We start from the raw sequence: 16,424 nt of genomic DNA on the forward strand, positions 1-16,424 counted from the left end.
GGTTTCAAGACGCATCCCCGTCTCCTTCAGTTTGACAGAGCAAGAAGAGAAGTTGCAGTGCGTGGTCAGTGGAAGGCATGACAGGCAGAAGCAGGCGATCGCCAGCATTCTGCAGGAGGTACTGCTGAAACCCCCCCCCCCCCCGTGTGTTGTGTCGGGGTGGTTGTTCACCCACCGTGCTATGAACGCTGGGGTGCAATTCCTGGCCTTGATGCACATCGTCAGCAGTGGCGAGTGGCATCTGAATCTGGTTAGAAATTCTGGCATGTTACCAAAACGTGTTTGTTAATTTTTAACTCTGCGCAATGTGTGTGTACGAGTTGACTGGTCATAACAAATTACTTGAACTCATCCGGCTTTGCTATTTTTGTCAAATTCATTTTCGTCCAAGCATTGCTGGATTTGATGTATTTATAAAGGGCTAACTGGAAATACCGCATCACCGCTATCATTTACACTGCGATATAGACATACGTAACTTAAAAGTGTCACGTGACCAGATTAGCATCGTGCCGAAATACATTGAAAGGTTGTTGATTTGCCCCATTCTATCAGCATGATTTTTTACACAAAGGGACATTAGCCAACCAACACATTCGAATTGGCGGCCCTGAGCCATTGGTAGAAATTCCAAATAGTTACGTCACACAATGTGGCACCACGCGTCTCGACCCCTGAAGGGATGATTGGTCGAGTTGGAACTTGTAATGCGCGACCTCACATCAGCGAGCCAAGCGTTGTAACCGGAAACTCGACGAAAGCCTTCCGCTCTTGTGTCTTTGCAGGAATTAATACAAAAGGAGGCGTTTGAAATGCTCCAGCTACAACGAGATGCTTGGCACTCCAGGATACGGAATCAGGTCCGGCGGCGCCATCGCAGTGTCGTACGGCACCTCCCAGACCCGTCCCGTTTTGTTTTATCTGTTCATGACAAACAAAGACATCAAAGCATTGGTCATCAACACCACGGCCTTAAATAACAGTTGCACTTCGTAGCGCATGTTGCGGGGCAACGACCCTCCTTCATGTGCGATGACGATGGGCCGTTTAAAGATAGTTATTTATTCATTTCCTTTGAAGGCCACGGTTATTTTGACGAATGCGAGTGTTTGTTTATTCGTGCTTATGTACCACTTCCGACGCAATATCACCAAATAGCTTGTTAATGGCAAAGCGGTTGGTGTCTGCTTTTTGCGCGGAACATCGGGACATCCAATGGTATTGCTTTAATGGGGCTAAACTCTGGTGATGTCTCAGTACAGTCAGAACTTGAACCTATGAAGGTTTTACCGTGACAGCGTAGCGTCCTGTAGCATTCGCCTGGTGAGAACCACATCTCTTGCGGATAAGATTTACGCTCAGAATTCCCGTGCAGGTGGAGAGTGACCTTCTTTTGCTTTGACTGGAAATTATCTGGCGTTGCCAAGATGCGGTGGTACAGCCACTCCTCGGGTCACCGCCTCACTCGAGCAATAGACGGCGCCCTTTCTTGCACTCTGAAGAGCTTGTGACACGCGTCAATCGAAGCAAAATACTTAACCCTCGTCTGGAATATGGATAATTAAATTAATAACAAATGTTTTCACTGCGACCGGGCGGCAATCGTTAAACTCGCTGAAACCTTGCGAGTTGATTTTATCGCGCGCTGCTGACTCCAAAATTCGAGCCGGGAGTTTCGGCTGCGGCGGCGGCGGCTCTGCGTCTCGGCTATCGTTTGTGGCCAGATCGCTTCTGAGAACTAAGTGAATACCTCAGTGGGCTTTGCTTGGTAGAATGGGAATGGTTCAGTTTTATTTGAATGTGTTTGGCTGATTTGTTAACCTTTCTTGGACTTTGCACTACTGTTGTGTTTTTTTTATTTTACTGTTGTAACGTTCTTACCAGCCCCTACTGGCCATCTGTGAAAAAGAGCTTTACAGCTCATCGGATTTCTCCAGTGTAAATAAATATTGTTATTCTGATTTATTGAGCCGTGGCTCTTGTGGTCACGGGTAACTGATGCGCCCCTCAGCCTCGCTGTGTCTCATTTCAGATCGGTCTCATCGAGCAGGAGTTGCTTCACATCTCTATGCTGGAGATGAAGAGGAAGGGTCAGGACCAGGAGCAGATGCAGGTGAGCGCTGCTCAGCGACAAGTGAGCCACTGCTCAAGCGAGCCACGGCTCTGAGCGTGGTCTCGGCCACGCTCAGGATTTCCACGAGCTGAGCCTGAGCCGAGCCACTGCTGAGCCGCTCGTGCGTCTTTCGAAGCAACCCAGCGACTCGAGGAAGAGCCAAGCCAGAGCTGAGCCGTGACGAAGAATACGGCCCCTAAGATGCACCGTCATTGGTTTGCGACGCATCTCGCCACTGCTGACCGGATGGCCCCTCTCGGCGTGCGTCGTGGCAGGGGGTGCTGGTGGAGGAGCGGCAGGCGCTGGGGGACCTCCTGCACCAGCTGCTCAAGGAGAAGGGAGCACGGGAGCTACAGCTGCAGGATCTGCTCGTGAGTGTGAACTCTGCCCCCCTCTTTTTTCTTCTTTTCCCCATCGATCTCAGAGCCGAAGAGCACAGCGCCATCCTCATCCCAGCCGCCGAGCGCGGAGTGCAACGCTCTTCTTCGTTAGCGTCGCCACGACAGAGGTCGCAAACGGGTTTTGATTCCTTACCCTACCTGGCCGCACCAGGGTTGCAAACGGATACCCTACCCGATACCCGGCCGGGTACGGGTAGCCGGGTATCGGGTACGGTTATCGGGTACCCGATTGCGACCTCTGCGCCATGATCATCGTCATCGTCGGCCGCGATGACGACAATGATGATCCCAGTGGCATCGCTCCTGCATTGCAGAAAAAAGGGCCCGGATTCGATTCCCGACCCGGGCGCCTTTCTGCATGGAGTTTGTATGTTCTTCCCCCTTGTTCTGCGTGGGTTTCCTCCGGGCTATCCGGTTTCCTCCCATAAAAAACAAAAAAAACATGAGATGTAAGTGGCATTGGCCAAACATCTGAGTGCTGAAAATGTACCTGAAAATTACTCGATTGGCATTGCATATAGCAACATTACCCTTGACTGTGAAAACATGGCATGACCCTCCTAAAAATGAGTCTTGAGAGTCGGTGAGGCCTTCCGGGCGAAGCGAGCATAGGAATAATAATTATGATGATGAATGCACTGCTGGATGAAGGCCTCAAAAAGGTGTCGCCATCTCCAAATCCTGTGATGTAACAATCCACCGAGCACACGTGCCCCTCGATCCACTCGGCCGGCCCAACTCTTGTTCCACCTGCGTTGCTGTCGTCGTTGTTGACGTCGTTGTTGTTGTTGTGATGGCCCCGTGCAGGAGGAGATGGAGAAGAAGCGCGAGGAGGACTCGATGGACTACTGGCTCGTGCAGTACCAGCGCCTGATGCAGTCCAAGCCCCAGCCTTTGCGGTTGCAGGTTTGCGACACACAGCGCACCGTTGTTAACGCCAGCGGCAATGCTTTAGGTGGCCGCCATCCTGCCAGTGACACTTGGCAACATCACGGGTGTTCCAGCGATTGCCTTTAATAAACGCATCTCAGAAGAATTCCCTCATCAAGACTCTATATCATAGAGCCCAATGCATCTCCGACCATGAACACATTTCCAGTGAACTCAAACACGTACGCCAAGCTCTTAAGGCAAATGGTTACTCCGACTATACAATCCGCAAAGCCATCACTCCAACCATCAAGAAGGATCCTGTTGAGGAGCCTTTCAAGACCATCACCTTACCCTACATTGCTGGGGTCACAAAAAAGATCTCCAAAATCCTGATTAAACACAAGATCCAGGTCCGATTCAACACAGTACATAAAATCCGTGATCTGGTACCGTCTGTAAAAGATGTGGTTCCAGACATACAGTACCCTGGCGTCTACAAACTAAGTTGCCTCTGTGGTAGCAGTTACATTGGGGAAACCAAACGACATGTCTCGGACCGCATCCGTGAACATAAAGCTGACCTGAAACACGGTAGGACTAACACCTCAGCCGTGGCAGATCACTGTTACAACTCAGTGGGCTCACATGATATTGACTTCTCCAAGACAGAGGTTCTCTGCAAGCCATCTGGCTATCATGAGAGATTCGTTCATGAGGCGATCCACATATACAAACACAGAGACAACTTTAACCGAGAAGATGGATTCTGGCTCAGCAATCATTGGAAGGACGTAATAAACCATTTCGATACACATTAGGGTGTGTAGAATAATACATAGTGTGATATTAAATGTATAAGATATAGGTTGGTTTACAGCAATACAGTATATAATTTAATGTTGGGTTTATCTATGGCAGTATATAGTACGGTATATGCTCGTGTGATGTAAGAGAATAAGGTTTAGATGGAAGCATATTATAGAATTTTTACGAGGTAAAATTGTAATGTATTACTTGCTGTTAGTAACTCAGCTTATTATAGAGTATAGTAAGTATACTGATGGTGCGATGCAGTTTATACTTTAGTTTTTTATGTAGTTTATACTTTAGTTTTCTACGTGGTTGTTGAGTAACTGCAGCTACATATCATTAACATTCCTTTCCTTTGTTACTGCTAATCCCTGCACCCCCCTTGGTTGCTGCTGATCCTGCATAATGCATGGGCATAATATGACTTTGACACCCCCCCGCCCAACGCCTACGCATTTTCCATGAATATGCTAAATCCCTCTTCACATGCACATTCTTTTTGTTAAGGCGCTCTTCAACCCCCAATGCAGCTTATATATAAGCTCCTAGTTTGGTAGTGTCTCATTCTTCACCTGAAGACGGCTGCTTGCGTTGTAGCCGAAACGTCGTGAGAATTGTTTTATTATGTTTTATTTTTATTATTTTATTACTTCCCTTCTACGTGACTTTACCGAAAGAAACAAGAAGATTTTTTTGTTTGTTAAATACAGGCGTCACTCGCGTAATGCGACCGTACCGCGTGTTCGCAGTTACCCGATTCTGTTTTAGGGACATACCTCACACTTGTGCGATGCGTTCCACATTTACGCGCTCAATTATTTTTTTTTAAACAAAAAAATTGTTACATTTATCTTAAAGATTTGATGTATAATTTTCAATGATAACATTTAAACGTAAACAAGAAAATACTTCTTCATGGTATCACCGCGTCATGGCACCGCCCAGTGTCACAGCTATCCTGGATCCGCCGCCTCTGCATTATGCGCGCTGCTGCTACTGCAAGCAGCCCACAAAAGCGTTCAGGAAGCCCTGAAGTTACTCCTTATGAAGTAATGTTTTCATCTTAATTAGTATTGTTATTAAACTCCATGTTAAGTATTGCTTGTAATGTTAATCATATTATTAAGTATAACATTTACAGTAGAACCCCTCTTAACGACCACTTCTGTTAACGACAAGCGTACCAACCATTCCTCTGTTAGCGACGAGCACGCGACAGACAATTTCGGCCAATCAGCGAACTCCAAAGTGGTCTGACCAAGTCTGTTTCCTGGGCTCGCTTCACGACCGGTGTCGTGCAACCAAGCACCGTCGTTAAGAGGGGTTCTGCTGCATAGGTCTTTTGTAAATCCAGGACGAAACTTATTAAATTAAATGATACTCACTTTTTTGTTCAGTAACGCCACCTCCGTGTACGACGTGTTTGCCTATGGGAAGATCGGCTTCACGCAGCGCTATTCGACTTGCGAGCTGTTTTTCTTGAACGCACGTCACGCGTTATGCGAGGGACGCCTGTGTTTTAAAACCTCTCGCCTAATTTTGATAACCCCTGGAGATGCAGCATCTCGTTTGTGAGAGTGTCCAATGTGTCACGTGACACCTACATAGCAAACACACAGTGGCACGTATGCCGACATTACATCTATTACACTGGTCAACACACTTTTTCTGGCATAAGGTATTCCAACGGTTTTAAGGTAATTTTGGGGTGCTGATTCCAAATCTGGCATTAGTTTTTGTCTATCACATCGGGTTTGAGATATCAAATATTGCAATTTCAATAAAAACTGCAGAATAAAAATATTAAATAAATGTGGATAGGCTACATAAAATGATATTATAAACACACCATCCTAAAAATACAGCACCATATTTTAACACTAAAGCAGTCACTGACTCACATCAACTTGCAATCATAAATGGCAGTTAATTTCGGGTAAAATCAATGAAAATGGGGTATGCCAATAGCATAAAAATGAGATGTGAAAGAGCAAATCTGAGATCAGATTTGGAATCGGGACCCTGAAATTAGTCTAAAACAGCTGCAAAAGTCCAGGCCAGAAAAAAATGTTTTTTTTGTTGACCAGTGTTATCTCTACGGTAATATATCTATGTCATTATATTGATCCCAACAGTTGTGATAGGACATCCCATTACAACTAATAGAATAGATATATTAAATATAGAATTGAAAAAGTCCATTGGTTGATTAATAAAATGTAGAAATGTTGGTAATTGCATAAGTAAATTTTGTGGGCAATAATGACAGTAATAATACTTTATACAGGAAAGCCTTCCTTGTTCTCACCGCTCTTGTTCTGGAGTGTCCTCTATTGAAATATGAGGCCAACTTGATCTTATGGAGTGTTTTTTGTGTCAGAATTAAATAGAGAACACGGAGAAAACGTAACTCATTCAAGCAGGTAACTCTTAAAGGTCTACAGCAGAGATCACAAACCTATTTGCTGTTCTGCCACCTCTCCTGGCCAGCCCAGAGGATTACACGAATCTTCATGATCGACTTGCCCTTTGCTATATCAGCCACTGGAGCATAGGCGCGCAGCAGCACATGCGGTACGACGAGACTCGATGGCGTTGAAATTGATCTGATGTCTGCCTTGCTTAATAAGCAAATTCTGGTTGTGATACATTCAACCAGACGACCCATTGGTGGGCAGATATTGTTTTTGGTTCATAGACAAAATGACTGTACATCTGTGTAAAGTCAGTAGTGATGATCTTAAATGCAAAATAATGATGGATTTTTTCGGTGCAATCATTGGTGACAAGGCTGAGTTTCAAGTTGAAGTTTCAAACTCTTTGTTTTTTTCGGTAAAGTCACGTAGGTTAAAAAAGAAAACAAATACATTTCTTTTTTAACCTACGTGACTTTACCGAAAAAAACAAAGAGTATTAATCCTTGCAGTCACGAAAGCTTCAAATCTAGAATTGAAGTTTCAAGTTTATTTTGTTAAATCAGGTGTGAACTCGAGACACCAGGACAGTCTCACTTTCAAGGGTGATCTCAGGCACTGATCTGCCAATCGAGGTGTTTGCGGTGTAACTTTTGAACTTGGCCAATTTGGGAGTTGACGTTGGCACACAATGGCCTGCTTTTGTGAATGACGTCATGGGATATGTAACGCCAACTGCGAAGCTGAAACTATGACTCTCTAGCAACTTGCTACACTTGAAAACCTCGCAGCTGCAAGCTCGACTCCGATGTGGGTACTTCGTGGCGTTGACATGGCCATTATGAGTCACTCTGCCTCTAACATGGCTCAACTCGGCCCTTGAGCCGCTCAGCTGCTGTCAGAGTCGCGTGAGTGAACGGCTCGGCCGTGGCTCGACTCGGGCTCAGCTCCTGAGAAATTCTGAGCTGAGCTGCGACCCTGTGACCCAGAGCCGGCTCAAGCTACAGCTCGCTTGAGCCAGAGCCGAGTCCGGGCTAAGCCGTGACTAAGAAGGCTTGGGCCTCAAGCCACCTCCAGTCACCCGGTCCCAAAGGCGCGGGAGAGACCCGGTGTGTTTGCTTCTTGCAGGAGTCGTTACTGGACGTCGGGCTGCAGGAGCTCCTCACCGAGACTGGGTCCCCAGGCCTGATACCCCTGTTCGCTCGCCATCGCGTTTCCTTGGCCGCCCTGGCGGCGATGATGCACGAGGATCTGATTGCGGTACGCCCCCCTTGGCGTGCTCGTTCGAGCTTTGTCTGCCGTCGTGTAGCGCTGCTCCTGCCCTCGTCCACCTCTTTACTCCCATCACTCGGACCGCAGTCCGTCACTCGTTTTTACAGTTGCTTCCCTCCCACAGATATGTCCCAATTGTGAAGTGATTTGTGTCGCCTCATCCCCCTACTTACGTCGCTGACAGCACCGTCCGTCCTCTCGTTATCCACCGCCTCCACCCGCTGTCCTGTCAATCGCTTTGATTGACGTCGATTCGATATTCGTCGTCGCACCTTTCAAGAACGCATCCCCCGACGTAACCCGGGATATTACTGTAATTATCTACACCCCAAAGTTGCAGGTTTATTCATTAAGTTTTTCTAACGTCTCCTGCGGTTAATTCACATTTGGTGTTGTAATGACTTGTCGTCAGGATCTCTGAGATGGTTAATGTTCAGGGTGGTCACAATTTACATCTCGTCAATTTATGTGCACGACAATCATGAGACGTAGAAAGAGACGTGCGATGTTTGTGAACGAATCATGGGCTTGTACAGGACTCTCGTTACTTGAAGGGCACAGAGTAGTCAGTGGTGAGGACCCCATGATGGAACAGGGACTGGAAAAAAGGGGGAATAGCCCCTCCGTAGCCAAGCGTGGAGCGAGACTTGGAGTGGTGGATGGTCACGAGCTGCTTGTTTGTTATTTGGTTTTAGGGTTTTTATTTGTTTCCTCCCCCTCCTCTCCCCCCCCTTCTTCCCTCCTCCCCCATCTACCCTCGGGTTTCCTCATCAGTTCGGTTATATCCCCCCTCCCCTGTTATCCCCCTTCCCATTTAACCTTTCATCTTCTCCCCCGACTTGGTGTCCCTCGCTTGGGCAGCGGGGGGGGTGGGGGGGGGAGGCCTTTCCCCATCTTTTACCCCCCCCCCCACCCTCCTTCGCATGGGTCCAGTAGCGTCGGGAACCGTATTCCGTGAATTGCGATTGCCCGGTCACGTGAGCCTCGCGGTGCGCTCTATCGGGCTCGAATTTTGTTGCAATCTAATCTAATCAAATAAATAATACCCCAACGGTGGAGTGCAGCGGACGGGGCAAACGTGCTCGTGATGTTCGTCCGCCAAAGAGACGGAGCGATGAAATCCGCCATATGGATCGCCGCTTCACACACAGAGAGAGAGAGGAGGCGGATTGTTTCCTTGTGGCGTGCCGTCGGTGCAGATGGGGCTTGCGGACGAGGAGGTCCGTGTGGCGCTGATTAAGGGGGCCCAGCAGAGGGTCGAGTCGCAGGCGAAATTGGGTCCTTCAGGTACGTACCCATCGCTCATAACGTACCCACCACTCATGACGTACCCACCGCTGATGACGTACCCACCGCTCATAACGTACCCACCACTGATGATGTACCCACCGCTCATGACGTACCCACCGCTCATGACGTACCCACCGCTCATGACGTACCCACCGCTCATGACGTACCCACCGCTGATGACGTACCCACCGCTCATAACGTACCCACCGCTGATGACGTACCCACCACTGATGACGTACCCACCGCTCATGACGTACCCACCGCTCATGACGTACCCACCACTGATGATGTACCCACCGCTCATGACGTACCCACCGCTCATGACGTACCCACCGCTCATGACGTACCCACCGCTCATGACGTACCCACCGCTCATAACGTACCCACCGCTCATGACGTACCCACCGCTGATGACGTACCCACCGCTCATAACGTACCCACCGCTCATGACGTACCCACCGCTCATAACGTACCCACCGCTCATAACGTACCCACCGCTCATGACGTACCCACCGCTCATAACGTACCCACCGCTCATGACGTACCCACCGCTCATAACGTACCCACCGCTCATAACGTACCCACCGCTCATAACGTACCCACCGCTCATGACGTACCCACCGCTCATGACGTACCCACCACTGATGACGTACCCACCGCTCATGACGTACCCACCGCTCATGACGTACCCACCACTCATGACGTACCCACCGCTCATAACGTACCCACCGCTCATAACGTACCCACCGCTCATGACGTACCCACCGCTGATGACGTACCCACCACTGATGACGTACCCACCGCTCATGACGTACCCACCGCTCATGACGTACCCACCGCTCATGACGTACCCACCGCTCATGACGTACCCACCACTCATGACGTACCCACCGCTCATGACGTACCCACCACTCATGACGTACCCATCGCTCATGACGTACCCATCGCTCATGACGTACCCACCACTCATGACGTACCCACCACTCATGACGTACCCATCGCTCATGACGTACCCACCACTCATGACGTACCCACCGCTCATGACGTACCCATCGCTCATGACGTACCCACCACTCATGACGTACCCACCACTCATGACGTACCCATCGCTCATGACGTACCCACCGCTCATGACGTACCCACCACTGATGACGTACCCATCGCTCATGACGTACCCACCGCTCACAGCGACGAGTCATTCGCTGTTGATAATAGCGCCGCCCTCCTTTCCGCTGGCAGATGAACGCCGCTTATTGCTTATTTATCTAAACGGTTCAAAGGGCATCCCCAGTGCCCAGCTGTCCCTGTGCAGCACAAGTTTATTTTATCACCGGGGCCTGCAGTCGTGCATCAGCCTGCACGTAGGGAGCGGCGGAATCGAACTCTGCTCGCCTCCTTCACCGCTCGGCGTCCTCGCCACCGTTTGCTTGCACCCATCGCGTCGTCGGCGCGTGCAGCGTTGGCGAGCGCCACCTTCGCCAGCCTGCCCGCGTTTGCCACGGGGAGGGCGCCGGTCGAGCCGACGGCCCCGGCTGTGCCGGAGTGGCCCTCTCCCACGTGGACGCCGCCGCCGCTCTCCCCGCTGCCGCCGCTGTCTCCCTCGCCCTGGGCCGAGCAGGCCGAGTGCGTGGTGTGCATGGAGCGCAAGGTGCGTGCGCGCGCGCGTCGCGCGGTTTACAGGCCCACCACGCTAGCGTGCACGCACAGGAATAAACACGTACACACGTGTGTGTTTGAATACATTTATCCACATACGTGCATGCGCACACAGGAATACACAATTATGTATTTGAATACATACACGTACATGCATGCGCACATACAGGAGCACTCGCATGCACACATACAAATACATGCACAATCATGCCTATACACATGTGTACACATGCATGTACACATACACATTTGCCTGTGTTATGTACAAACACAGGAATAAATACTTACACATATATACTAACACACATTCATACAAACACATCCCTCTGAGGAAGATAAAACGAGCACCTCTTTGTGGGAAGTTGAGCGTGCTCACGATCACCGGGTGGAGGGCAGAACAGATTTCACCCGCGCTACAGAGTGACTCCAGCGCACCGAGTCCTGCGTGTGTAACCCCCCGGGTGGGTTGCTGCGTGTGCCTCGTGCAGCCGGAGACGGTGTTCCTCACCTGCGGACACGTGTGCTGCTGCGCCGCTTGCGGGGCGCTGCTCACCTCCTGCCCCCTCTGCCGCGCCGACATTCAGAGCCAAGTGCGGCTCTACAGGCTCCTCTGACGTGACCACGCCGTTGCCCCGGCACACCCCTCCCTCAATCCCCTACTACCCCCCTCGCCTCGTCCACTGTCGCCTCTACAACCTCCTCTCAAAACCATCTTCCCCTCTCTTCTAAACCCTGGCCACCCGACCCTGTCCCCCAACCTTCCGTCTCGTGATGCCCAGCTCTAAGCATCGTCTCTTCATCCGAAACATTTGCCCCCAGACTTTAAAACCCCTCTCCCTAACCCTAGACTTTCTCTCATAACCATGACCCTATGCCCAACCACAGATTCCGAGCCCTTAACCACAAGTCCGGCTTTAACTTCCCAATCATCAGCATGGTTTTATAATCCGAACGTTAACCCTACCTTTTAATCTTCACGCTAATCCTAACCCCATCCACTAACTCCGATCCCCTAGCGTCTGCTTGTAACTTCACCGCCAAACAATAAATTAGCCCTTGCCTCTGTTTGTTCTAACCGTTATCCTAACCTTTAACAATGTCTCTTAATCCTGAACGTTTAACCCCAATTTCTAATACTAATTCAGCAAAAAAGTTTTGTTATCCGGCATTCCATGGGGAACGGAGGGTGCCGGTTAATGAAATATGTCGGTCATCTCAGAGTTCTACTTACGGTTCACCACATTTTCCAAGTGCGTACAACTTTTCAGGAAATAAACTAAGCCTGCATTTTAACGACAATAAGATAAATAATTCACTCAGAGGCGCGGATCCAAGCTCGGAGTCGTTCGAAAGCGTGGTTGTAGAGGTGAGTTTTTACGTGTCTCTTGAAGGAGACGATTGAGGTGATGCTGCGAATGTGCAGAGGGATGACGGCGTTCCAGACTATTGGGGCAGCCACCGAGAAGTGGCACATTGACGTGACCGTCCTGGATGTTGGTATCAAGAGGAGGTCGTGAGTCGCGCTGCGCAGGCATCTGCCGTGTGCTGAGCTGCACGTTCACACGAAGCAATCGTGGAATCTCTGCAGGGTGGCACGGTGGTAACGCCTGCGTGCCGAGTTCTCTTCCAGAATCGGGGTGCCATTTTGTGTGGATCTTGATTTGAAGATTTCGTGACTGCAGGAATCCAAACTCTTTGGTTCTTTCAGTAAAGTCACGTAGGTAGAAAAATAAAATAAAATAAAAAAATAATCTATCACGACGTTTCGATCGCAACACAAGCGATCGTCCTCGGGCAGACAAAATTATTCAGCAGTAGAACTGCTGAACCGAGTTCTGTCTGGTTCAGCAGTTCTACTGCGGCGTGTTCTGTCTGGTTAAGCAGTTCTGCTGCGGGATTATTCGTGATATATGTTTTATTTTATTTTTCTACCTACGTGACTTTACCGAAAGAACCAAAGAGTATTCTGCGTGGAGATTGTATGTGTTCTGTCTCCCCCTGTTCTGCATGGATTTCCTCCGTGTTTTCTACGGTATCCTCCCAGAGCTAAAAAAAATACAATGTCACTACTGGTATTGGTCAAAGCATCCCAATGCTGAACATTTCAGTGAAAATGACTGAATTGAGAGTGAACATAGCAACATCACCCACGACTGTGAAAACTTGGCATGGCCCTCCTGAAAGAGTCTTCAGAGGTTTTCCTGGCCAAACAATCATCATTGATGATCAATAATCCGCTGCTGGATGAAGGCCTCAACGGACTATCATATAAAACTAAACTTTTTATTTAGCCAGGTAAGGCCCGCTGAACTATACAGCACTCTTTCGGAAGTGACGATAGCTTCACAAAGTGACTTATCACGTGGAAATAGAAAGCCGCCAAGTACTCTAAATGCACGCTTCTAAGTGTGGAGGGAAAACCCGTAGGACCCAGAGAAAAATCCACGCCAACAGGGAGAGAGAACATGCAAACTCGTCATGTACAGGCGTCAGGATTGGGATCAAACCCATGAAAACCTGTATACCAGGTGAGGTAGTTAACATCTGGCCACTGTGGTGCCCCTCCAAACTCTCCAGATCCGCTCCAGATTCTCAGTGAGACCCCTTCTTGGATACACAGGTTCAATAATAATAATTCGTAATTGTGGCCTACTGCATGCAGTTGAGAACACGTGGGTTGGCTTTGGACCTTTGCTAGCTGACATTATAAAGGTGTACTGTGATTGGTTGGTAACGCGTTAATGTTGTGCACCTGATGTGCAGCTGAATTACAAACAAGAGCAGACTTCTTCTTTTGTCTTCTATAGCCCGAGGAGATTACAATTAATTGTTTTAAAAAAGCACCTTGGTTTTAACTTGTGTAAATGCCATGCAGGTTTAATTATTCAAATGGTTTTTACTTTGAACTAAAATAAATAGCACTCCCTTTTTGCTGTTTTGATGGCCTGAATAGTGGGCAGCAGTTGCTCGCCTGGTTTAAGATCGAACTTGGGCTGTGTATTGGGTGTTCACCAATGTTTTAATCGGACACCGATCTGCCGCCGTAACGAATAGCACGGTTGGCTACGTACGGCGCGAACGGAGTTCGACGTACACACATGCATACACACAATATAAAAATAAAATGCCACATTCACGCTGCCTCATCGGTTCCAACGGAAACACGCCGCGTTTCAGCCACTGGCCCTCTGGGTCTCTGGTGAATGCCTACTCCGCAACCGTTGCCACCGATTTGTATTTAAACGGCGAATGATAGCGTTTGCACGCAGTGGTGTCGGCGGCTTCACCTTGGGAGTGCAACGCAACGAATTCAAAAACGAAACCGCACATGAAGAGCCGCACTTTTATCTTTTCAGCTCCTCTCTCTCTCTTCCTCTGTCTTACATCGCCACGTCGCAGCCTTCGTGGGTTTCCGCGCACCCGACTCTCCGCCGCTCCTGTCGCCGTGATCGTCCCCTCCTCGTCACTGCCTTGCACGCCGCACGCGTATTTCCTTTTCTCATTCTCAGTTCGTCTCGAATCTCTGTGAATATGTAATAACGTTTGATCCGATTTGTGAAGGATTGAGCCTCTTTTTTACGTTACTTCAGGTCGTTTTTTTTACAACACAAATCGCTCAGCAGGCATGACCGGTTTGCTTTTAAAACCAGGTTTCAACTCGGCCAAGGAAATGATGCGTTGAGTACACGCACGCGTTTTGTGCGCGTGCTTTTACCATGAATCGTGTCTGGGGGGTGCAGAACTCCCCCCCCCCCCCCCCAAGGTTATGGCAGAGCCTCGCTTCCCGTCAGGGACCGGGAATGGGCCCCCGGAAGATGACTACAGAACTACTCCCGGAGTCACTTTAACTTTGCCTCTCACGCGGTAGTTTTTACGGCGCTTGGGCGGCTTGCCGTGTGTGTCAGTTGTTGACGGGTGCGTCTTAGAGATCGGTCGGGCCGAAGCATTTATTTTTTAAATAGAACCACGGTCAAACAATCGTTTGTGATACAATTAAGTCGCTGCATTTGTGGGCCTCTTTAATTAAGGGTGGCCGAAAGCCAGCTTCCGACTGTAGTTCAACAGTGATGACATTGTGGTGTGATGAGACCACTCTGAACTTGCTGAACCACGTGGTCACCGTAAACCCCATTGAGTCACGTGGCCACCATCTGCACCCATTGCTGCTGCCAATGACGACCAGTTGTAGAATCTCCTCAGTCAACCAGACATCAGCTACAGTGCTCGATTGCATTGGTGGCACTGAGCCATTGGTGACAAATTCCACATTCCTAAAAGCTTGCAGGCTGATTTTTAAAGGCCACCGCCTGGCTTGATGGAAATACGCGGTCTGGTACGCCTTTATATACTGGTAAAGCCGGTAGAGAATTTCTGAGGAAAAATTGAGCACAAGTCTGGCAAGTACCCGTTCTGTTTTTTTGGCAACAGTCTGCAGATGTGTTCTTAATCGTTGCAAAGCCACGTCAGAACGACGCAGCCGTGAGGCGTGCTGGGGACTTCTCAAACACGGGTGGAAACTTTTCTCACGTAAAAAAAAGCACACACACTTCGTTGCACGTATTTGCAGTTGCATATTGCATGTTGGCTTATACTGTGTGTGTGGGGCTGTGCTGAAATTGCTTCCAATAAACCTGTACCTGCGGGTCAAAGTTGTGAGTTCCTGTAATGTACAACGCTCTCTGTGAGCCCGTATAGTTTTGGATTCAATCGGTTACTTCAGATGGGGTTGCCCAGATACAGTTAAGGCTCGCTGAGCACATCCTTCTCATGAAAGTAATTCATGTGGAAATGTATAGCAGCCAATAACTCTAAACCAGTGATTCTTCGCCTGGGGTGGTGCATGCACTCCCTGGGGGTGCGAGGCATGGCCAGGTTTTTTTTTTAAGGTAAATCATCGAAACACATTAAGTACGCACACATAAGTACAACTACTTTGTTTCATCAAAACTATGTATGAAACATACTTTTACGATTGAGAACCACAGGGCTGCAGTAAAGGCTAAGAACCACTGGTCTCAACGCATGTTTCTAAATGTGGAGGGAAAAGGTGGAGGACCCGGTGAAAAATCCACGCGACCACGGGGAGAGAGACATGCAAACGGCAAATGTCAGAGTCAGGATCGAACCCACGACCTCCCGTATACCAGGCGAGGTAGTTAACATCTCGCCACCGTGGCGCACCCTAACATGCTGCGGAGATGTTGTACACAAGCAGGTCGAGTGTTTAAAAAGCATCGCAAGTGAGAAAAAACACCGCGTAGTGGTGAAAGCAGCAGATAATGAGGAATTATTTGGTGATGCTGCTGCTGCATTGGCAGCGGTGCGCACACGTACAGAGCAAAGTGGCATTTACATTTCTTTTTACCACTAACCACAATAGCAATCAGATTCCAGAAAAGACATCGATTCCCATTATGCCTGGCAGCTTGTAGATTTTCACGGCATTCCGAGTCAATGGAAACTGACACAGACGCCATCCGCACTCACGGAATGCCTCCACTGCGACTGAAGAACGTAACTAGACTCAAGACGTGAGGAGGGCACAGCTCTGGTTTCTCTGCCCCTGACAGCAGTTGCGGGGGGATTGGGGGGGGG

At 49.1% G+C, this 16,424-nt stretch overlaps 1 protein-coding gene across 1 annotated transcript in view; it reads left to right on the forward strand.

The window, feature by feature from the left end:
- LRSAM1 (leucine rich repeat and sterile alpha motif containing 1) overlaps window positions 1-15,478 on the forward strand; it is a 43,357-nt gene extending 27,879 nt beyond the window's left edge. Inside the window, exons 16-24 of the mRNA XM_061571555.1 lie at window positions 31-118; window positions 786-860; window positions 2,033-2,113; window positions 2,389-2,484; window positions 3,322-3,420; window positions 7,740-7,871; window positions 9,083-9,170; window positions 10,631-10,821; window positions 11,318-15,478. Of these exons, the coding sequence (XP_061427539.1) occupies window positions 31-118; window positions 786-860; window positions 2,033-2,113; window positions 2,389-2,484; window positions 3,322-3,420; window positions 7,740-7,871; window positions 9,083-9,170; window positions 10,631-10,821; window positions 11,318-11,443 (976 nt within the window). The 3' untranslated portion in view covers window positions 11,444-15,478. The remainder of the gene's footprint in view (window positions 1-30; window positions 119-785; window positions 861-2,032; window positions 2,114-2,388; window positions 2,485-3,321; window positions 3,421-7,739; window positions 7,872-9,082; window positions 9,171-10,630; window positions 10,822-11,317) is intronic.
- Window positions 15,479-16,424: the final 946 nt, after the last annotated feature.

The sequence above is a fragment of the Lethenteron reissneri genome, chromosome 48, assembly GCF_015708825.2.
Source record: "Lethenteron reissneri isolate LAM-NWPU_2019-01 chromosome 48, ASM1570882v1, whole genome shotgun sequence".
In the NCBI taxonomy this organism is placed as follows: domain Eukaryota; kingdom Metazoa; phylum Chordata; class Hyperoartia; order Petromyzontiformes; family Petromyzontidae; genus Lethenteron; species Lethenteron reissneri.